Source organism: Micromesistius poutassou (assembly GCF_964030765.1).
Source record: "Micromesistius poutassou genome assembly, chromosome: 5".
Taxonomy (NCBI): domain Eukaryota; kingdom Metazoa; phylum Chordata; class Actinopteri; order Gadiformes; family Gadidae; genus Micromesistius; species Micromesistius poutassou.
In genome coordinates this window covers 7,067,666-7,090,623 of record NC_140275.1, presented here as the reverse complement: position 1 = coordinate 7,090,623, position 22,958 = coordinate 7,067,666, and the positions used below count along the sequence as shown (strand labels likewise).

Genomic DNA, 22,958 nt, shown 5'->3' with positions numbered 1-22,958 from the left:
GCCCGCGTGTGTGTGTGTGTGTGTGTGTGTGTGTGTGTGTGTGTGTGTGTGTGTGTGTGTGTGTGTGTGTGTGTGTGTGTGTGTGTGTGTGTGTGTGTGTGTGGATGAAGCTCCTCTGGCCAGGGCAGATGTCGCGTGGCCGCCGCCTGCCACGTGCCCCTCGGCAGGCGGCAGGGAAACAAACACAAATAAAAAAAAAACCTTAAACAGTCCTGACATATTCACTCATTTACAGGCTTTCTATTGACACATAATCATAATAACAACGATAACAATGATAACAACCATAATAATAATAATGATAATAATCGCAATAATGTTATTATATTATTATTATTAATAATAATAATAATAATAATAATAATAATAATAATAATAACAATTAATTAATTAATATGAATAGACGAGAAAATATTAATAATATTTATAATGCATAAATTCTTGTTGTTTTCAAGAGACGTCTGCTCTAAAAATAAAACTGTATCGCATCATACCCGCAGACTACCAATACAAACACGCTCTCTTCCATCTCTAGAGCTCCTCGCTGTCTGCAGTCTAAATGTCGTGGTGGCGGGAAGGGGGCCGCTTCCCTGTCGCGCGCCCATAAACCGGACGGGGAGTGAAGAGTTAAGGGGGGGGGGGGGGGGGGCGACACGCCTCATTGGGTAGATTATGTGCCGCAAACAAAAAGTGTGTGTCGGTGTGCCAGTCAGCCAGAGCATCGCGTCCCATCTGTACGTCGTACCCCCCCCCCCCCCCCCCTTCCTCTCTCTCGCCCTCTCGCTCTCTCTCTTAATAGTCATCCCCCGCTCCCTCGCTCTCACTCTCTCTCTCCCTCCCTCTCTTAATAGTTCTCCCTCTCCGGCGACGCGCAGACTCGCTGCGGCCACCGTCGCCTCCATCTCGCAGGGGGAATGTACTGACACAGCGGACGTCCCGGAGCGGCTTATTGCACTTTTTGGCGACGTGCGGATTGCATGCGTCGAGAGCGGCTTGTGGATTATTGTGGTTTATCAACGATAAGGTACGTGGAGGTTCGTTAAGGGGTGCGTTGCGGTACGGTGCGGTATACTAAAATGAGACACTTTGACGCTCAACGTAGGCTACGCGCAGCGCAGCGAAAAGCCTTCTGCCGCGCAGAGGGGCGCACAGACTCGCAGATGTTTCAACGAGGACACAAATCGACAATTGGGCCATGGTTGTAATTTAGATGATGTTAAACCCGGTTTAGACCCAGGTTATAGACCGTTAACAGCCGGTTTAACATAATGCCTATTGGTGGTTCAGAGTGTGCTCCGTGGAATACAGATGGAGCGGAGCTTTGTGTTCTCCGCTCCTCGTTATGGACCCAAACAACAGCTAGGTTTGGAATTACAATTACAGCATATTTCATATTACGTTGGCAGGTTTCTAAATATATGTCTAGGTTCAAAATCATTGATTAGGCCTACATAAAAAAATACCTCTTTTAACTTTTGACTTCCAATGTGGAGTATGTTGTTCTGGCCAATTTAACATTTTGTTCAATTGTAATGAACTTGTATTTATCCCAATGAAAAGGAGGATGTCTTAACAATTCAACATCATGAATCCAACAGATAAATCAACATTTTACCAGCTATCCTTGATCTTAAAATAGGTGTAGTCCAACATAATATCATATATGATTGATATGTGTCATTCAGCCCATATAGTCAAGGCTTTGTGTATGGCCCTTGGTTTACGGTGTTTGTAAGAATAACGGTGGCCGGAAATATCGCTTTTTATTTATTTAACTGCAGCGCTCAATTGTAGACAGCCCTAGAAAGACAAGGATGGGGAGAGCAAGACCGAGACCGAGAGACAGAAACAGAGACGGACAGACAGAGACAGAGAGACAGACAGAGACCGGGAGACAGACGGACAAACACAGACCGAGAGACAGAGAGAGATCGAGGGACAGACACAGAGAGAGACAGACACACAGAGAGACACACAGAGACCGAGACACACACACACACACACACACACACACACACACACACACACACACACACACACACACACACACACACACACACACACACACACACACACACACACACACACACACACACACACACACACACACAGAGGGACCGAGCTGGATGAACACATATCTGATAAGCAGCAGATACCGGGGAGTAGAACATGGTCATGCTGTTGTGCCAACAGATTGGTTGGCGATGTTTGTGTTGTTTCTCTTTCTCTTCCTTTTCCCACTTTTCATTTTTTCTTGTGCTCCTAAACGCTAGATTGGTTCATACCGGAGACGACAAAATCGTACATTTCACTGAGAAAAAAAACAGTTTTGGAAAATGAGGCTACTGATAATACTAAATAATAAAAGGCGTCTCCCTGATATTATTTCTTGCGTTCAGTGTCATACAAATACATTTTAAATTCTACAAGCATTTTTTTAATCATATAAACGATACTACTCCTATAGGCATATCCTCAATATAATAATTATAATAATAATATTAATGATACTATTAATAACAATAATAAATAAATAAAATATAATAATAATGATAAAAATAATAGTAATAATAATGACAATAGTAGTAATAGTACTTCTACTAATAATAATTATAATAATCCAGTTGTTCAAATTATACACTAATGAATATGCTAATCAGGAACCATCCATCCATTAAAGATAATCATATCTAATTATCTAACCAGCTCTTTAACATCATAAATACATTTGATGAAGAATCCCTTTCCTATTGATATGCTAAAGATGACGTCACGACTGGCTCTGAATTCATTAGAAAGACATCTGATCTGACAGCTGGTGAGGAAGAGTTTCTCATTCAACCCTCTCCCTCCCTCTCTCTCTCTCTCTCTCTCTCTCTCTCTCTCTCTCTCTCTCTCTCTCTCTCTCTCTCTCTCTCTCTCCCTCTCTCTCTCTCTCTCTCATATGAGGGAAAGTTTAGTTTTTCTATTTGAAACCTGTTTATTTTGGTTATTTAAAAAATGTCGGCCTTTTCTCTGTAAATTTAAGTTTCTGTTTATTTGCTTTGAGTATTTTCTGGTGATGGTTCATTAAATGACTCTTATTATTAAAGGTCTCTCTCTCTCTCTCTCTCTCTCTCTCTCTCTCTCTCTCTCTCTCTCTCTCTCTCTCTCTCTCTCTCTCTCTCTCTCTCTCCACAGGGAGCGATGGACCCAGGTGAGTCGGGGGGTGAAGAGCGGGTCTGGACCGCGGGGGACTCCAAGGCAGTCCAGTGTTTAACGGACATCTTCACGAGCGTGTTCACCACGTGTGACGTCCCGGAGAACGCGCTGTTCGGCCCGTGCGTGCTGAGCCACACCACGCTCTACGACAGCATCGCCTTCATCGCCCTCAAGTCCACCGACAAGCGGACGGCACCCTACATTTTCAGGGTGAGTTGTTCACCTCCGATACCTCAGACTAAGCATAGACGCAAAAAAAGCATAGACGGTCTAGACTTTTCACCGGACACCCTTCAACCCTTTAGACCGCCAGAAACATCCTCTCCATTTTCCAATGGAGCGACAATGTGTGTGTGTGTGTGTGTGTGTGTGTGTGTGTGTGTGTGTGTGTGTGTGTGTGTGTGTGTGTGTGTGTGTGTGTGTGTGTGTGTGTGTGTGTGTGTGTGTGTGTGTGTGCGTGCGTGTGTGTGTGCAGGTGGACACCTCGGCCGCCAGTAGCTCGGCGGAGGGAGTGATGTGGCTCCGGTTGGTCCAATCGGCCCGGGACCCGGAGGAGCAGAACCTCGAGGCCTACGTGAAGAACGGCCAGCTGTTCTACCGCTCGCTTCGCCGCGTTCACAAGGACGAGGAGCTGCTCGTGTGGTACGGCCGGGAGCTGCTGGACCTGCTGGGGCTGCGCGACACCACGGACCCGCCAATCAGGGCCAAGGGTCAGTCATCATCATATCATAGATATAATATTCAAATACTGGGACTCCAGAGAGATCCCAGCCGATCTCTAGGACCAAGTGTCAGTTAACATGGAATGTACAACTACATATCAAATATATTTGTTAATTATTTAGTTATATAATTTCGAATACAATCTAAAACATAAAGATGAAGGTTTACATAAAAGCTCTATATCATATTGAATACATAATACAATACATACATTACATGAAGGTATCGAGTAATACAACCCATTTAGAATGTAATGCATAGGCATGTAATATAGGCCTAGGTTCTCTCATCCGATGTGCTCATGCTGCATGTCGGTGGAATAAAAACGTTAATTCAAACACAAAGTTTTACATCAAATCTAAATTAGAAATAGAAATATAATCGAGTAGCTCTCTCTCTCTTCTCTCTGTTCAAATTTAAAACAGCTTTCTTGACATGGAAAATAAACATTAAATCAAGTGTAGACCAAACAAAGTAAAAAGACATGGATGTATGTAGACTACTTATATAGGTATAAAGGTCAACTATAAAATACAATAGAAAGGTTTTAAAATAATAATAATATAATAATAATAATAATAATAATAATAATAATAATAATAATAATAATAATAATAATAATAATAATAATATAAGTACCGATGGGTCTACATTTGTATCGTCTCATTTTGAGTAGTGGGCATCAGTGCACTAACATGTGAGGAACTCACAATATAATCTCTCTATTCATTTCAATTCAAGCATTACTGGCATGGAAAACGTAAATTTACATCGCCAAAGCAAACAATATGAAATGAGATACAAAAATAAGTTATAGTAAAATAAATACACACATTAACTATGAAGATGATCAGTTTCTCTCTTTTTTAAAATTAAATTCAAATGAGCCATATTGTCTTGGTAGATAAACATTGTAGAGTGAACAAATTGGTCAATAAAAGGTTACCCTGGAAATCCAGAGTTCTCAAGTTCTCAAGTTCTCAGTTCTCGAGAGCACAATTTGAATTTGCTCAGCGAGTCACTCTGGGAACAAGTATACTCACTCCCCGATTCCCCTGGCCCAGAACATTAACCAATCACATCGGTGTATCTGATATAGGCGGGCCAAAAGCGTTGCTGTTTTACCGATCGGATGAGGCAAATGATGAGTCTTATCTATTGGTTAGCTCCGCTGGTCTGGATACGTCACCTCTTGTATTCTTCTGATTGGTCGTAGTGTTATCCAATTGCGTGCAGTGATATTTTCAAACGCATGCTTGCCCTCGAGTTGGGCCATTTTCATTACTCGTTACCAGACCCTACAGCTTCGAGATGTGGGTCTGGATTTCCAGGCTACTAAAAAGGTATAAAAAGGTTCAAAATAAAAAGTTTAATACAAAGTGCCAGGGATGTGCAATATTTGAACAATATAACAATATATACAGGTATATAGACAGCACAATAAAAAGATAAGCATTTAGAATACTAAACACTAAAGTTATCTCTTGTCTCTCCAGGCTCAACCGCCCACACCTGCCCCGACTGCAGCCAGCGCTTCCTGTTTGACTTCCCCTTCTTGTCTCACCTGAGGTTCCGCTGCACCAAGCGTCTCCAGACCCCCCCCACAACCCCCACCGACACCACCGCTGACCCCAGGCCCCCCAGTGAGGGGGTGGACCCCTCGGGGTCCCCAGGGGGCGAGAGCCCCAAGCCCCTCCCTGGCCCCCCTGATGCCACCAAACCCGCCACAGACTTCCACAACCTGGCACGGGACCTGGAGCGGAGCCGGCGGGGCCCGCCCAGCGACCGCGAGGCCGAGGTCCACAGCTCAGGGAAGAGGAAGTACCCCGACGCCCTGGGGCCCCCGGGGGCCACCCTGCCGGGGTCCAAGTCCAAAGAGGAGCTGGCCACCTCTGCCCTCAACTACCGAGGGGCCTATGGGCTGGATGACAGCCCCCGGGCCCCCTCTCCGGTTGGGGGCCCCCCGACCACCGGGGACGCGGGCCCCGGGGCAAAGCGCAGTGCTTTCACCGAGGTGAGGAAGTCCTCGCAGGGCCTGAAGTCCTCCAGGAGCATCCAGAGCTCCAACCTGGAGAACCAGGAGTCAGGGGGGGGGCGCCCGGGCAGCCGGACCCCCGACAAGCATCTCAACATGCGGCAGGTCCTGTCAGAGACCCAGCCCACCCAGGCCCAGCCCCCCCCCAGCCCTTTCCCCTCGCTGGTCCAGCAGGGGGCGGGCAGCAGGGGGGGGGAGCGGAAGAGCGCCTTCAGCCAGCCCTCCCGCTCCTCCTCCTTCTCCCAGATCTCCTCCCTCCTGGCCCCCAAGCTCCTGGACTCCTCGTCCAGGATGGAGCTAGGCCCCGCCCCTATGAAGCAGGGCCCCTTCGTCTACGCCGCCGCCACTGCCTTCTGGCCCAAGACCTCCGGGCCGGTCCCCATCCAGCTCCCTTCGGCCCTCACCCTGCTCCCCCCCTCCTTCACCTCCCTCTGCCTGCCCGCGCAGAACTGGTGCGCAAAGTGCAACGCGTCCTTCCGCATGACGTCGGACCTGGTGTACCACATGCGCTCGCACCACAAGAAGGAGTTCGCCGTGGAGCCGCTGGTGCGGCGGCGGCGCGAGGAGAAGCTCCGATGTCCGATCTGCAACGAGGCGTTCCGCGAGCGGCATCACCTGTCGCGTCACATGACGTCGCATAACTGACTCCTCTGCGGCGCTCGGAAGAACAACCAATCAGCTCTGGACTTTGAACATTTTCAATAGGAAAGAAAATCATCACCTTTATCACCGTCCTCTTCATGCCCCTCCTCATCACGGGCCACTCTCTCCGTCTTTTCTACTGATGTTTTCCTTGTATGCAAATGCGTTTTTGACTTTAAATTAATATATTTAAGAAACACTTGATGTTTGAACATAAGGGAAGACTTAAATATGTGTAGGCCTACGTGTACAGTAAGTTGTATTTTATAAGGTTTAAATGGGTCAGGCTATTTCAGAGTGCATGTAATATTAAGATTTAAGATCTATTCACCTACAGTGTAAATATCTCGTTTTATTTGAAATACAAAGTGTCATATTTTGTGTCAGTGGGGATTAGTTTGTCCTTCCTTTTGCGGAAATTTACTACTTGATAGTTTATCTAATCATGTTGAATGCATTGACAATAAAATAGCTTTATTTTCCAAATGCGGTTGCTGTGTCGTCAGATGAGGAAATGTGCTGAAGTATGTGTGCGTTATTCTTATAGCGATCAGCAGATTTCGTTGTTATATTGACGTTCAACCAGGATAATTGTTGCATTTTTAACGTTGATTTTTTTTACTAGATGTAATGATGAGAGCAGATTCATATATAATAATAATGATAATAATTATTACATAACATAATTATATTAGTAATAATAATATTAATAACAAAAGCTAATAATAGGCCTATAATAATAACAACAAAAAGAGTACAAATACATAGCCAATATAATCATCATTATTATTATTATTATTATTATTATTAATAATAATAATAATAATTTTTTTTAATCGTTATTAAGTAGGGTAGTAGGCATATTAGTGTGCTAATGGTGGGATCCAGGTCGTATTAATGGTTATGACCGTTAGGTCTGTGGACGATCAGGAAATAATCCCCTAAAACAGATGTTTTAATAATAATTATAGGCCTAATAGTCTCACCACTTTTAACTTGTATTGGTTCTTATAAAACACGAAATTCCTGAATCCAAACCCTGTGATAGTTCCCCGCAGCAGAAACAAGGCATTTATAATCCTGCTCTTTGTGAGAATAACGTCGACTACACAAGTGCCTCAGTGAGTACAACGATCAATGATTTGTGTCCAAAAAACGGCTTACAGGACCATTATTTTATAGGGCAGACCAGTAAACTAGTAGACCAGTAGGCCAGTGGACCAGGTGTTTCAGAACTGGAAACCTACACATTGCCCTAATCAGACATTCAGGCATTAGCTTGTATTTGGACGCAAAACAACGATATAAAGACCCATAACATGGATATATTCAATATTCGTCTTGCTTTATCAACATTAAGGCAGAATATAAATAATGAGATTCTTGAAGGCCAGTTATATCTATAGATCTATATCTATATCGACATATGTAAAGATCTATAGGGCCTGAATATATTCCTACATGTATTGTTTTAGGTATAGATAGTTAAAGATTATAGTTAGGATTATTTTGCATCTACTATGTTTGCACTGATTTTGAATTCTGCCATGCGCTGACCACTAGTCACAGATAAAAGGTACAGCAGTGCCACCATGCGGTCAACATATGCAAGTACACAAATAGTGCACGATACCTAGAAGCATTCTTTGGTGTATGTGTGTGTGTGTGTGTGTGTGTGTGTGTGTGTGTGTGTGTGTGTGTGTGTGTGTGTGTGTGTGTGTGTGCGCGCGTGCGTGTGCGGTTGTGTGTGCATGTGTGTGTGTGTGTGTGTGTGTGTGTGTGTGTGTGTGTGTGTGTGTTTTGTTTGTTTGTGTGTGTGTGTGTGCCTAATACATATTATACAAATATATAATGTGTGTATGTTTGTGTGTTTGTGTGTCTAATATATTAAACAAAGATACAAAGCATGCAATGATTTAACTTTCAATTAGAATGTAAACATCACTATAGAGTTAACAGTCTAGATTGAGTTTGCAGTAGAAACCTTTAGCAGTAGTAGTAGTAGTAGAGAGTGAGTGAGCGAGTGTATCACCTTCAGTAACATCAAGTAAATACTTACAGTATATAAATATACAAGAGCAGTATTACCTATTCCTGACACAAGCACTCTACCCATCTACCCATGTGAAGACAGGGACACATTTACACTCTCCCTGGCAGACAGAAGAGCACTCATTGGCCGCCTCAATGTCACGTCCTGTGCGTGTGTCTGTCTGTCTCCTGTCCTCCTGGTATGTGAGCTCTGTCCACACTGTGGTAAAGAGAGCAGTTAGAGTTAGAGCGGATATAGGCTGCACCTGTTCGCTCCTCAAAGAGAGACCAGTTAATACCACTATAGTGCAGTACAGACCAATACAGACCAGTATCAGTTCAGACCATATAGAGACCAGTATAACCCAGTACATATAGTACACGCAAGTACAGGCCATTTATACCAGTACAATCTGATATAGACCAGTATAGATCAGTATGAATCAGTAAATAGACCAGTTCAGACCAGATAGAGACCAGTGTAGACCATTGCAGTCCAGATAGGGATCTGTATACTATTACTACTACTATCACTATTGATCAGTATAGACAGTGCAGACCAGTAAAGAAAGGTAGACCATTGTAGACTAGTATACACCGATATAGACCATTACAGACCAGTATAGACATTTTTAGACTAGTATATACCAGTTCAGACCTGTGTAGACCAGTACAGACCAGTATAGACCAGACCCGTGTTCAGGTCCTCAGCCACAGTGTCCTGCTGAACTGAAGCAGAGGGTGGTATGGGCCCAGGGCTCTATTCTTAAGAGCTGCTTAAGGCTGGGATGAACCAATGGGTCGCTGTGTCTCTCTGGAGGGTAGGCACAGCGTGGTCAGGGTGACCAGCCTCAGAGGGTTCACAGAGTGTCTGCTAAGATAATCAGGTTAGGGGAGAGCAGACTCGTATCAGATCCTTAATGAGAAATATAAACAATGCCTGCTGGGATTACAGGGGTCCTCTCCACTGCTTTCCATGGGGTACACTGTTGAGGACTGGCTGTTTGTGTTATAACAACCACAACAACAACATTATGGTTTGTGCGTGTATGCGTATGTGCGTGTGTGTATGCCTGCGTGCAAGCGTGTGTGACGAGATATTTCACTGCTGTCCATCAGACATTTGGAATGTCTATGGTGACTCCAGTATGTATCCAAACACTTTCAGTATGGGTCAGCATGGGAGTTGTCCGTACTTTAGGGGAGAATTCGGGTTATAAGAAACACAAGGAGTAGCTTTCCGTTGATTCATTATTCTTCCGAATGTTGTTTGACAATCGGAACGATGTTAACCACCGTGCGTAAAATGCCGCGCATAGGCACCTGCTTGCAGCGGAAGATCCGTGCGCCGTCGGTCGTGTTTTCTTTAGCGTTACGCACACGTGTGCCTATTCTGAGCCGACTTGGCAATTCAGTAATGAAATCCGGATGAAAGAGAGTCCACTAAAGCTCTGTCATACATCAAGCAGAAGTGAGATCATTGGAGTTAAAAATATCCACCCCGTGCCAGAACAACTCAAGTACTGCAGCTACTCGTCGGTGCGCGCGTTACCAACATGCAGAAGTGGACGAGCGAAGTCAACACTGGCACCTTCACGGAATGATGCGTGTTCCCTTCTACATTCTGACCGTCGCTCACCTGATCCGTGCTGCTGCCGCCGGGACAGAGCGGCTTGGGTCCGGACGCAGGACCTGCAGACTCTACTGCAGAGTCGGCATCGGCTTCCATCTGCAAATCCATCCCGACGGCCGAGTAAACGGGAGTCACGAAGCCAACCATTTAAGTATGACTTATTGAACGTCTCCAGCTGAGATAAGATGTCACGCACATGAGTTAAACGCAACTTTGTTTTTAGATTGCATCGCTTTGTGTTTCATTGTACTTGATTGTACAACCTTCACTAAGAGTTTAAATACAATGTTAGTCACACGTCACCAGGTCTCGTAGTAATAAATATATGTATCAAGTTTCTCATAGTTGTAGACAGCCAACACACTATGAAAATACATGTTGGCCTAGGTTTCACACACTGAATAATGTTTGAGCATCAAGTAGGCCTATATACGTCATGCAGTCCAGATGATTAAGTGTATGTATCAGGTTGCAGAAGGTTTGTCTGGTATTATGTTAGAGAACAGGGGTCTGGGTAGGGTTAGGGCTGAGCCCCAGGTAATGGTGACATCTGTCCCCAGGTGTTGTGGAGCTTTTCGCCATGTCCCAGGGGGTGGTCGGCATCAGAGGAGTTTCCAGTCGCAGGTTTCTGGCCATGAACCATCGAGGACGCCTCCACGCCACTGTGAGTACTCTGTGAGGACCAAAAGGAAACCACCAGGAGAGGCTTAGGGAGAACTTAAGTATGACATATTTAGTGTGGAGATGGTTAGGGTTAACCCAACCATGTAGGACATATTAAGTTAAGAGTGTGGGGAGTGCTGCTGGTGATACAGACATACTCTGAAGGTTGAAAATGTTGCTGACACCTTGAGTTGGGTTTTGGATGGATCCCAAGCGATGGCTTTTATGAGGGTTCAAAAGGATCTGAGTGGATTAGGGTTAATGCTAGGTCAATGTGGTGGAAGGCCAGAGTGGGCTCTGCAACCCCCCCCCCCCACACACACACACACCCCCTCAGAAGCAGCTTTATTAGGACAGATTAGTGTCTTTTGGGATGGTGGCTAATAACTGGAAGGTCAATATGCTTGGTATATATATCAGTCCGTCATTCATCCAGCTTCCAAACATCCTCTCTGAGGTCTGGACAGTTTTAAAACTGGACTACAAGGAAAGGTGCAGCCCGTTTACCCCTATCCTTGCCCATCCCATAACCAAGTCAATGTCCCATTGAGGCATTTAGCCTCAAGTGTGAGAGTTGAGACCGAATGACAACTGAAAAAGACAGATAAGAGGCTTTAACTGACGGTCATATTCCGTATGGCCGCTCGGAAGTCCAAATCCGCCCTCATCCATCCCTCTGCTCTCCTGCTTTTATAGACATACCATCTGCAATAGATCCTCTGCACTGCATAAGACATATAGTACATATGGACATATAGACTCTCTCTCATCTGTGGTATACTACAGGTTATGGGTCTGAGTGGGTTAGGGGTCTGAATACCCCCAGGGGCCCGGGGCCTGAATACCCCCAGGGGCCCTCGCTGGCGGTGTCGAGTGACACACAGAGCCACATCTCTCCTCAAGTCTGTCATCTTTCATATGTATGACTGCATAGGGCTCACTGTGTGCACAAACCTGGGATTAGGTGCAATCAGTTAACTAAGACTGGTGGTTAGGGGTTGGTACGGTGGGTGGTTAGGGTCGGATTTAGCTGGTGACTGGGTGTAATTATGGATGGTGGTTAGAGCTAGGTATGGCTAGAGATGCATGTGAACTCTGCATTGTTGATAGCCAGAGATTTGTTATAGGTAGAGTCAGGATATTCTATATTTAAAACACAATGTTCCTTATGCTTTCTGTTAGAAATAGAGAGCGAGGTCCAGAGAATGTTTGTGCATGGTGGCTCACTCCATAAGGATGATTGGCAGCAGGTTGAGTATGGTGGGGTCAGTAGGGAGTCCCGTTACAAAGGGCCAGCATGCATAGCTGATGTGCATCCTGTGGTCCAAGCATTCTGGCTGCTGAATGGCATGTTTACCAAACATCATAATTCCACCATGTTCTGCAGCCTGGAAGTCCTGTCAGAGCTCTGGAGGGCGTCCAAGGAGAAGGACCAGCACTTTCCCACCAAGGAAAACTATTATTAGCCACCAAACTAGGAACGCTGTAGAATACTGGATTATAGCTTTGACTTGCGGTGTTCATACAGTTTGTTTCACAGCTTTAAGAACAACTATAAGAATAAATCACAAACATCAGCATTGCAAAGCCCTAATTACCCTTTGTGCCTAGACCCACCACCCAGTCAGGTAGGGCCAGGTTACTACATATTATTGATCATTGCAACACTGATGTCCATATAAGGGTGGGTCTTTATAATGAAAAATAGCTGGAAGCAGTCATCAGGTGTGCAGTATAACACATGGTCTTAATGCATGATAAAAACAAATAAATACATTTAAATGAATAAATGCTTTTATTATTATTTTGTTGTTATTTTCCTTCCTCTTTAAAACTATCCCTTCATAATTAGGATATTTTCTTTCCTTGTGGTCTAAGGATTCACGTTCCATTGGTCCTAGGAAGTGAGTAAGTTTCCTTTCCGTAGTCCAAGGGAAATTAATACATTTCCTTTTCTAAGTTAGTTAATTTCCTTTTCTTGGTCTCTAGAAGAAAGGTTAGTTTGTTTCCTTTCCTTGGTCTGTAGGAAAACGAGTATGTTTCTTTTCCATGGCCCCCGTAGGAAGGGTTCTCTGAGGACTGTGTGTTCCAGGAGAGCTTCCAGAAGGACGGCTACAACACCTTCTCGTCTGTGGTCCACCGGGGCCCACGGACTGCCCGGCCCTGGCTCGTAGCACTCAACAAGAGAGGGAGGGCCAAGATGGGCTCAAGCCCCCGTGTCAAAACCCAACATGTCTCTGCGCACTTCCTGCCGAGGGCCACCCAGCAACCCTACGAGGAGCGGGGCTTCAAGACCTACAAAACACCACAACCGCTTCCCATGTCAAAGGTCACGGCCCGGAGCGCCTCCAGGCAGAGAGCCACCCAGGTCAAGTACTGGCCAAAGTACCGCTGGGGTTAGAGGTCAAGTACTGGCCCAGGTACCTGGGGTTAGAGGTCAAGTACTGGCCCAAGTACCGCTTGGGTTATAGGATGGGATACATAGGAAATGGATTTGATCTGACCAAATCTAAACTGCGACTGTGAAATGAACAAGGCCACTACTGGACAGCTTTGCCCAGCAAACAATCAAATACTATTGCACACGTTGTAACTTTGAATATTTTACATGTTGTATAGTTAACGTGACTTTTATGTTAACGTGACTTTTATGTCATGTTATCTATCTAGCATGTGATCTAATGGACTGAAACATGTCACCCAACAGACAGACTGATAGAAAGATTTTGTATTTTTTCATTATGTCATAAGGAAAAATGTATATATATATATATATTGTGACCCGATTTTAAAAAGGTTAAATTCATGTTTTATCACTATTTTCTGTTTATGCACTATTTTATTATTGAATGTTTTATCATTTATGTTTATAAAATGGTTTATTAATGTTTTATCGCTATGTTTAGGCACCTGTATAATGTTTTATAATATTTGGATTTAGGAATATCAGTAGTAACAGTGCTCCTCCACTAGATGGAAACATCGAGAAATACATCCTAAAACAAAGTAATGTTAAACCCCTTCTAAACTACACTTTAGTAAAATACAATGGGCCTGTTACAGGCCTTGTAAACTAAACTAAATTTCAATGTAATATTTAGAAGCCTGACTCAACGAGACATGTAAAAGACGGACAATAAAGAGATGTTGTTTCACTTCCATATACAAATATATTTTCTTATAAAGCTTATAGTACAAGCACTTCTTTTTCAACATCAAAACATATACAGGAGCAGACACAGTGTTAATGAACACAGATGAGCCCCTGCAGCCCACTAACTCAGGGTCTTTTGAAGGCACATATAGTAATACAGAAAATAAAACCAAAGTCTCTAAAACAATAACAAAGTTAAGTATTTCATATACAATTCTAAACAATTTGCATAACCAACCATACTATGAAAAGATTACGTGTTTTTTGGATCATTGTTTGGGTTAGACATTATGAACATAAAATATATCCAAATTAACGCATAAAAATAGAAGAGTTTTCCTACTCAAGACGTTCTCCAATTCAGCAACATATCATTGACATATAGTGCATTATATACAAACAATGTACAAGTCTATAGAAAAAAAATTGTCTCTATATATCAATCTATCGGTTAAGAATAAATACTTTGGCTTCATCCGCTTCATGTGGCAATAGAAAAAGTGGTTGGCTAGACGCCTTAGGTTCTACACATTCTAATTGTCAACGTAGAACATGCAAGAAAAGTCCTTGACCCTCTTAAGCTGTTTCCAAAGAGGTCCTTTCAACAATCGTAGACTTGTGGGAAGGCTAGAGGAAGAGAGATGATCATTATGATCATAGTTCAGAACTCAGGGGTTCTCATAACCAAGGGGAGGCTGATTCCAGATCAGCAATATTTTGAAGAGATTCTTAGATAACTTTATTAGTTTGACGAGATCCAACCGTATATCAATAATAATTTAGTTTGATCCCACAGACTTTCCTACGGTTTTTAAGCTGTCAATGTACAATGTAAAATATAAATGTGCTAAAGCTTCATTCTGTCACCTTTCTACTGTTGCCACAGTTAAATTCTGTCAACTTTCAGAGCAATTTAGCAACAAAAATATTCTGTTACACAGCTAGTCACATTTTGTCACCTTTCTACCATTGCTGTAGCAACAGTATCATCCTGTCACCTAGCAAGCGATACCGTAGCAACAGTAGCATCCTGTCACCTAGCTAGCGATAACGTAGCAACAGTAGCATCCTGTCACCTAGCAAGCGATACCGTAGCAACAGTAGCATCCTGTCACCTAGCTAGCGATAACGTAGCAACAGTAGCATCCTGTCACCTAGCTAGCGATACCCTAGCAACAGTAGCATCCTGTCACCTAGCTAGTGATACCGTAGCAACAGTAGCATCCTGTCACCTAGCAAGCAATACCGTAGCAACAGTAGCATCCTGTCACCTAGCTAGTGATAACGTAGCAACAGTAGCATCCTGTCACCTAGCTAACAATACCGTAGCAACAGTAACATCCTGTCACCTAGCAAGCGATACCATAGCATCCTGACACCTAGCTAGCGATACCATAGCAACAGTAACATCCTGTCACCTAGCAAGCGATACCTTAGCAACAATAACATCCCGTCACGTAGCTAGTATTGCCGCAGCCACAGTAACATCCTGTCACCTAGCAAGCGATACCTTAGCAACAGTAACATCCCATCACGTAGCTAATATTGCCGCAGCCACAGTAACATCCTGTCACGTCTTTACGGCGTTGCTGCAGAAACAGTAACCTTGTGTCAGCTAGCTAACATTGTTGCAGCAACAGTACAACAATCCTGTGATCAACATTGAAAAGATTTTGAACTCTGTTGAGTTTGTGCACCCTTCTTCTTCTCCTCTTCAGTCTTCAGTTTCAAGAATGAATGTTGTGGAGAGCTGAAGGAAGAACAGTCACGTTATGCTGCTTGTGTTCTTCCTACAGTGAACAAAACATTAATTTGTAATGCAATATAAATGATAAATAAGCTTCAAGCCCTGAAGAAAAGAGTCCTCATCCCTCGATTGTCACAGAATAAAAAGGACGACGAAGGAGAGGATGATGAACAGGATGCTGAAGGACATGTTAAATCATGAGCTGTCAACCCTCATGATCCACCTATGTGGATCTATGTATCTATGTGTCTCTACATGTGTGTGTGTGTGTGTGTGTGTGTGTGTGTGTGTGTGTGTGTGTGTGTGTGTGTGTGTGTGTGTGTGTGTGTGTGTGTGTGTGTGTGTGCGTGCGTGTGTGTCAGAGGACACATGCTATTGAGTAGTCATGTGAACTACACATTATCTGTGTGTTGTTGTGTGTAGTTCATGTGAACTACATACTACTTGTGTGATTGTGTGTTATCATGTGTAGTCATTGTGGTGTGCGTTGTGTGGGCAGAGGTCCTGCCGGTCCTATCTGCAGGCGCAGGAGTCCACGGTCATGTTGGGGTAGACCTTGAGCACAACGTTCTTATCCTGGTCGAAGAAGAGGATGCTGAGGGGCGACATCTTCTCCGGTACGCAGCAGGGCTCGGGGATGCCCGGGACCACACCCACCGCCCGCACAATGCTCTGGATGGTGGCGTGGTTCGATGGCTTCAGGCCCTGAGGGAAGACCAAGAGCCAAGAAGTGAACATCACAGGATGGAGAAGACTAAATACCACAGCTATCACAGGTCAGGGCTGTCACTATACCAGCTATCACAGTTTAGGTCTGTCCTCTATACCAGGTATCACAGGTCAGGTCTGTCACTATACCAGCTATCACAGGTCAGGTCGTTCCACTATAACAGCTATTATATGTCAGGTCTGTCACTATAACAGGTATCGAGATTAATGATCAATCAATACTCGAACGGATAGTGATACTTAAAGGTCTATGAATGTAGTTTAAAACTACCATCATAGAAACATCATTACCATCCTTTAACATACTTCATCTTCTTCTTAGAACCCTGTGTGTTGAGAAACGTAAATACTGGTAAATACCTCAGCCATGCCTTACAACGTACAGTGGCCATGGTGACTATAACAAATTTAAACTGAAATATTCACTGGCGAGAGCCGTAAAAAATCAACCTTGGTATGAATAAAATGAATGTAACCTTTTAGCAAAACGGAAAATCACGTTGTATGTGTCCAGTCCATTTCAACTTATTATCGCAACCCATAGGCGCCGTGGTGGCCGGCCGCCACGTCATGGCGTCGCAGTGGTGGTTGCAGCTTGAACTAGGCCTATTCACAGTGTTGTAGCTTTAAATTACGTCTCCTCTTGCCTCTTGGTCATGATGTCACGTCCACCAGCCAATCAGATGCTTCGTCCACAGGGTAGGCTACAAACCAGAAGAAATAGAGGCTACCCGAGCGCAGCTCTCTGACCCAGCAACACATTTACCTTTCAAATCGCTGTGTACTGCTTCTGTACCTTCATCTGTATTTGTTCTTAAAACTTGTATAATTTATGTTTTTGGAGGTCTGTGCTACGCAATCAACACCGACAACACGGCTGATTATATTAACATCGTCGAGAGGCGGCATTATTATAACATCCTATTGTGCCTTTTATTTACTTGGCAGGAAAGAAATGTTTATTGGTAGAATACCCTCTAGTGGACAGAACGTTTAATAGTGGCGTGGGCGATGCATAAGCATGTGTATACAGTGTAAAGGTACATCGTAGGTATTAATCATAGGCTTAATCTAAGCATTAAATATTAAAATATAATTGAATATTAAAGATAACAAAGAATGAAATTTGAATGGGATTATAGAGGAAGATTGACAACTCTACAATTTATTTTTATGCAATAAATGCATTTTATCTAAGTCCTCCTCTCCTGTGATCACTTAGTTTTAAGTCTTGATATACCAAGTGAACCAACATTTAAACACAAATATAAATTGCACGGCGCCTACTGCTCCATCTGACCGAAGCAACCACGCCAATACGCCATCCCGCGCTCCTCGTCCGTTTAGTGTTTTTCCGCTGCGTACCACCAGGCCTGAAAGAAATTCTAGTGGAAATGCTGAACAGATATCATAGGTCAGGTGTTTCCCCAGGTATCACAGTTTTGGTTTGTCCTCTATAACAGGTATCACAGATTTTCAGGTGTGTCCACTATCTATTAATATATCTTTATTTAATATAAGTAATAAATCCTCTATTTAAATTTGGAACTGAACCTAGTTAGTGTAGAAGTATAAATATTAGATTAACACTAATATTATACATATACATAGTAAAAACTAACTAACTACTAATACTATAATTAGTACTTCAACACTAGTTATGTACCTTACCTTATGATGAAGATTAAACAATCAATTAACATCAAGTAATTATGAAGGCACATCTAAGCTTTAAAAGGTTTAGGTTTTGAAATGCTGAAAATGCATTGCTGACAAATGCTGACAAATACAGCCATTCAATGCAAAAGCTGTATTTGTAAGTGACACTAACCCTGACCAGACTGACCATGAAACAAATCCGAAATCCAGACCGGAAACCAAGAGAAGACTTTCACCACAAGATGGTGCTCCACTTCAAAGTCTGGTGGCCAGAGAGGGACCTGAACATGAAACAACTTCCAGGGTTGCCAGATTGGGCGGTTTCCCGATGTATTTTGCAAAAATGGGTTTGGGTGGGTGGATCGGCGGTTTTTCGTAGCCAAAACACCGACACATCAGATCAAACAAGACAAACATCTGTCTGTGCTGACACTATCAGTAGCCTCTGTTACGTTCAGCACTGGTTCAGAGCAGCAGGCAGCAGACTCACGCACACGCACACACACACACACACACACACACACACACACACACACACACACACACACACACACACACACACACACACACACACTGGAGGTAGAATCTTTTAAAGATGCCGGAGGAAATCTCTGTTTTCAGGATTTAGCACTTGGTGCTGTAAAAATGCTCACCCTCCCCATATTCAACGCTCCAGTTGAAAGAGCATTTTCTCAAGTCTCACTTCTGAAAAATGGGCCTAAAACAGAATGGGCCTACCCCTTCTATCAGGATTGATGGACGTGCGCACAGGTCTTTCGCGTAATGGCTTGACATCAGCTACATTCCGTCCGCCTCGACAGATGTTGAGCAACTTTGATTCAAGCATATACTAGAGCTCAAAAGCTAATTTAGACTCTAGGTAAGTAGACTGTCTATCTTAAATAGGCCTCTCTGTTCGTCTGGGAATAGCGGGATTAGCTATCATTTTGTTAATCAAATTATTTTACTCTTTTTTTTCAAAGCGATTTTCACATGGTTAACTTAGGGAATAGCAAGGTAGTAATGTAATTTTGTGTGAAAATCACTACAACACAACACATTCATAGAATAAATTAACACAATATTATTGATAAATAATATTTGTTCAAAGCGATTTTCACACAAAAAAACCCACAGCCTGCCTGTCTCAGGGAAAAGGCTTGGAAATCATTCTTGACGTTAATCAAATTATTCTAAGTTAATTTGTTCCACACGATTTTCATGAATTGGATTGTATTTGGTTGATCTTGCAGGCCTATAGCCTAAAGGTCCAGTGTTTTTTCCACTAGTCATTGTTTTTATGATGAGCGACTTTCATTGACAATAAAAACGCATTGTTAACAGATGATGGCATTATTTTCTATAACTAGATTAATAGTAGCTGATAAGCTTAGTTATTTAAGGTTGTAGGCTATTTGAATCGACATTGTGTTGTTGATAGGCTAATAATATAAATGCTGGATTAACTCCGAAATGTTAGGACTAAAGGTAACGTGGGCACACAAGACTATGCTACTACACGCGCAGATTCTGCCATGACAAACACCCATTCACAAAAACTGACCGATGTGGCGAGGGGAGGGCGCATCTTGTTAGCTTAGATGCCAGTGTCGGCAGTCTGACCTCATTTGCATACACGTTACATAGGCTACGGCTAAAATTGCAACATATTGAACGTTTTTTGTGCAATCTCGCGGTTTTTGATTAGGTTTTGGGCTGGAAAACCTTGTTGGCATCTGGCAACCCTGACAACTTCTAATACAGAACCTCAGGATGTAAGAAGAAGAACTATCTGACAGGGGAACAGGTCTGCTTAAAAGTGCAGCGCTGCTTTGGTTTCCAGAAACAAGACTAGGGTTATGATATCGGCAGTGGTGTGTCCAGATTATTCAAAAGGGAAATTGGCCCTGGGGAAAGATAGGTATCATAGGTCAGGTACACACGTCACAATTGGCCACTCACATGTCATAGGCAGCTGGATACGTTCTGTAGCCTACTAGAGGGGTTACAGAACAAGGCTTACCTTGGGCATGGGAAACTGGCACGACCCTGAGCAGAAGTAGGCATCAAAGGATTTGGGAGAAATAATCCATTCACTCCAGCCGATGTCAGCAAAGTCCACCTTCAGGTACCTGCGGGCGCAGTTCCTGGGCTCCACCCACTGCTTCTTCCGTGCCTTCTTGATGGTGTGCTCGTCAAACTGCAGCAGGGGCATCTTGTTCCTCTGGTTCTTACGAGACTTCTTCCGCGGCCGGCGGTCCGGCTTGGCGTCCAGGGGGTCGTAGGGGCCGGGGTCGTCCCAGGTGGGGGTCTTGAATGGGTACTCGGGTCCGGGCAGCTCGTTGTTCTGCAGGGGTAGCAGAGCGTTCACCGAGCGCCTACGTCTCCTCTCCACCCGCTGCCCGGCGGTGTTATTACGAACGTTTAATCCCAGTTTGTGGAAGCCGGGCGCCAGTGAGGCCTCGCCCACCACAGCATGGTGCCGCTGCAGCGTGCTCACCACGCTCTCGGGCTCCGAGATGGCCAAGTCGTTGGCATACACCAGGATGTAGGGCGGCCGCTCGGGGAGGAGCGTCTTCCGGGGCCACTGGCCCCGCGAGGTCACCTGGATGCCGATGAGGAGCTCGTCGTGGTTCTTGGCTTGGTTGACCACGCGCGTCACATCCTTCCACTGCCACGAGATGAAGTCCCGGTTCAGCGTGGACACGTTGACCAAGAAGTGGCCGAGGGTCCTGGTGTGGTTGTTGACCGAGGCAAAGGTCCAGACGACCATCTGGACGAGGTTCTGTGTGCGGGCCCGCGGGCGGCTGCAGCTCCGGGGCCGAGCACAGCCCTGGGGGGCTCGCTGGGGGGCAGGGTCCTGGAGGTCTCCGATGTAGTAGTGCAGCGTGGCTGACAGGACGGCCTCGGACTTGGTCAGGGATGTGAGGTTGAAGAGCTGAAGCTCTTTCTGCTTCACGGTTCCTATGTGGATTATTACACACATGTTACAATGTGACTCAAAGTTGGCATTATAAAGTAAATCGTGACATTTATCTTACTTCTCGTCCATCATTACGTATTGTATATAAACCCAGACCTATACAGCTTCATGCCACTAGGTGGCACTACACTCCCAGTGGAGGAAGTTCTAAATGGGTAGGATGAGCAGCCGATCAGCTAAACCAAATGTCAAACAGAACTAAATCACTGAGCCTACGTAACTAAAACGAAAAACTTCGTTAATTTACCGATGTACACTGTTTGGTCTATAGCCAGAATCAATCTAGATGTTCTTTACTCCGCAGGTTTGGGTCATAGCATACTTTGACCACCGTCTCGCCACGAGTACTGCAGTACTGCAGGTGTATTACTGCAGTTCTAGCAGCAACACAACCTGTAGAACCTGATCACACTTAACTATTCCGTATCCTATAAGAATAAAATACGTGCTTATTTTTCGACAATACATTTAAAGCGCGTGCGTAAAAGGCAGCGCAGCGGACATTTGGACACCTACCCCAGCGCGCTTTGAAGCTGCGGACCGTGTTCCCGTCTTTGAACGGGAAGCCAGCCTGGTTGTACTTGGCGTACAGCATCTGCATGTGCTCGGTCATCGTGTCCTGTTGTGAGAGCACATCTCTGCCGTGGAGTTTATTCGACTTGTGTGTGAACTCCGATAGTCTTTTCGAGGTGAGATGGTCCTTCAGCATCGCGCAGTCTCCAACGCAAAGATAACTCAATCCGCACAGCCAGAGGACCGCGAGGCCAAAGGAGACCATTCTTCTGCACCTTCAATATTTCAAGTAGATGTGTTCAAAAAATATTTTTGAACAGATTGTTCACAAACTGGAATATCACCAGTAGAGAAGAACTGGACTCTGCCTCAGCGCGACTGATGAGATGTGAAAAATAGTTTCACAATCAGCTCTGCTCCTCTCCTCCTCCTCCTCTCTCGGTGAAGGAGAAGCGGGTTGTGGTGATAGAGGAGACCGGCTACTCTTCTATAGGAAAACACACAGACACAGGAGGGTGGGAGGGAGTGAGAGGGAGAGACACAGGAGGGTGAGGAGGGAGGAGGGTTACGTTTATTATTTATTAGTTATGTAATTAATTAGATGCGTGACCAGTGACTTATGCTGAGAGAAGGCCGGGATGTCTTCATACAGAAGTTCACAGGAGGATAATGATGTGTGTGATCTGAAGGGTTTATGAACACCTGGACACGACCACCTGACTGCAGCTGGTATAAACACCTGGACACGACCACCTGACTGCAGCGGGTATAAACACCTGGACACGACCACCTGACTGCAGCGAGTTTTAGGAGCTCCTCGTGCGTCATGTTATGTATCACAGCGCAGCGGTGCGTCTGCGCCGCGCGGCTGAATAGCGCGGCTTACTGCGGGGTTAGCCACTCTGTCCGCTACTTAGTTCACTTCAATAGAGCTGAGCGCTCACTTCCTGCACCTCCGGACACACACACACACACACACACACACACACACACACACGCACGCACGCACGCACGCACACACGCACAACCACACACACGTGCGGGGTCCCTTTCAGCCACAGCGAGCAGGAAATGATGAGGACCCCCACCCACTCAGTCATATATCTTCTCGAACGTTGCCTACAGACCACAGAGAAAAACGCGTCACGTATTGACAATTTAATGTCACTCTAGAGCACAGGAGGATATGAATGTCAATGCTCTTTTATGGATTTGGGCTAGTAGGGGGGAAAGTCCTTAATGTGC

At 44.5% G+C, this 22,958-nt stretch overlaps 3 protein-coding genes across 3 annotated transcripts; 2 read left to right on the top strand and 1 right to left on the bottom strand.

Moving 5' to 3' along the window:
- The first annotated feature begins 919 nt into the window (after positions 1 to 919).
- On the top strand, positions 920 to 6,759 carry prdm8b (PR domain containing 8b). The gene is made up of 4 exons (XM_084467905.1): positions 920 to 1,024; positions 3,181 to 3,411; positions 3,677 to 3,911; positions 5,421 to 6,759. Exons 2-4 carry the CDS (start codon positions 3,187 to 3,189, stop codon positions 6,602 to 6,604), a joined length of 1,644 nt encoding a protein of 547 aa, XP_084324031.1. The 5' UTR covers positions 920 to 1,024; positions 3,181 to 3,186; the 3' UTR covers positions 6,605 to 6,759.
- A 3,473-nt stretch (positions 6,760 to 10,232) lies between these two features.
- Positions 10,233 to 13,329, top strand: fgf5 (fibroblast growth factor 5; the record flags this gene model as incomplete). The annotated part of the gene is made up of 3 exons (XM_084467714.1): positions 10,233 to 10,416; positions 10,826 to 10,929; positions 12,991 to 13,329. The coding sequence occupies 3 exons, from the start codon at positions 10,233 to 10,235 to the stop codon at positions 13,327 to 13,329; spliced, it is 627 nt and encodes a 208-aa protein (XP_084323840.1).
- A 3,013-nt stretch (positions 13,330 to 16,342) lies between these two features.
- On the bottom strand, positions 16,343 to 21,978 carry bmp3 (bone morphogenetic protein 3; the record flags this gene model as incomplete). Its single annotated transcript, XM_084468945.1, has 3 exons — positions 16,343 to 16,534; positions 20,241 to 21,181; positions 21,717 to 21,978. The coding sequence occupies 3 exons, from the start codon at positions 21,976 to 21,978 to the stop codon at positions 16,343 to 16,345; spliced, it is 1,395 nt and encodes a 464-aa protein (XP_084325071.1).
- Positions 21,979 to 22,958: the final 980 nt, after the last annotated feature.

Excerpts from the sequence above, each read along its gene's own strand:
- prdm8b (XM_084467905.1), top strand. The coding sequence starts at position 3,187 with ATGGACCCAGGTGAGTCGGGGGGTGAAGAGCGGGTCTGGACCGCGGGG. Across the intron at positions 3,412-3,676 it reads CGGCACCCTACATTTTCAGG|GTGGACACCTCGGCCGCCAG; the intron begins GTGAGTTGTTCA and ends GTGTGTGTGCAG. Across the intron at positions 3,912-5,420 it reads CCCGCCAATCAGGGCCAAGG|GCTCAACCGCCCACACCTGC; the intron begins GTCAGTCATCAT and ends TTGTCTCTCCAG.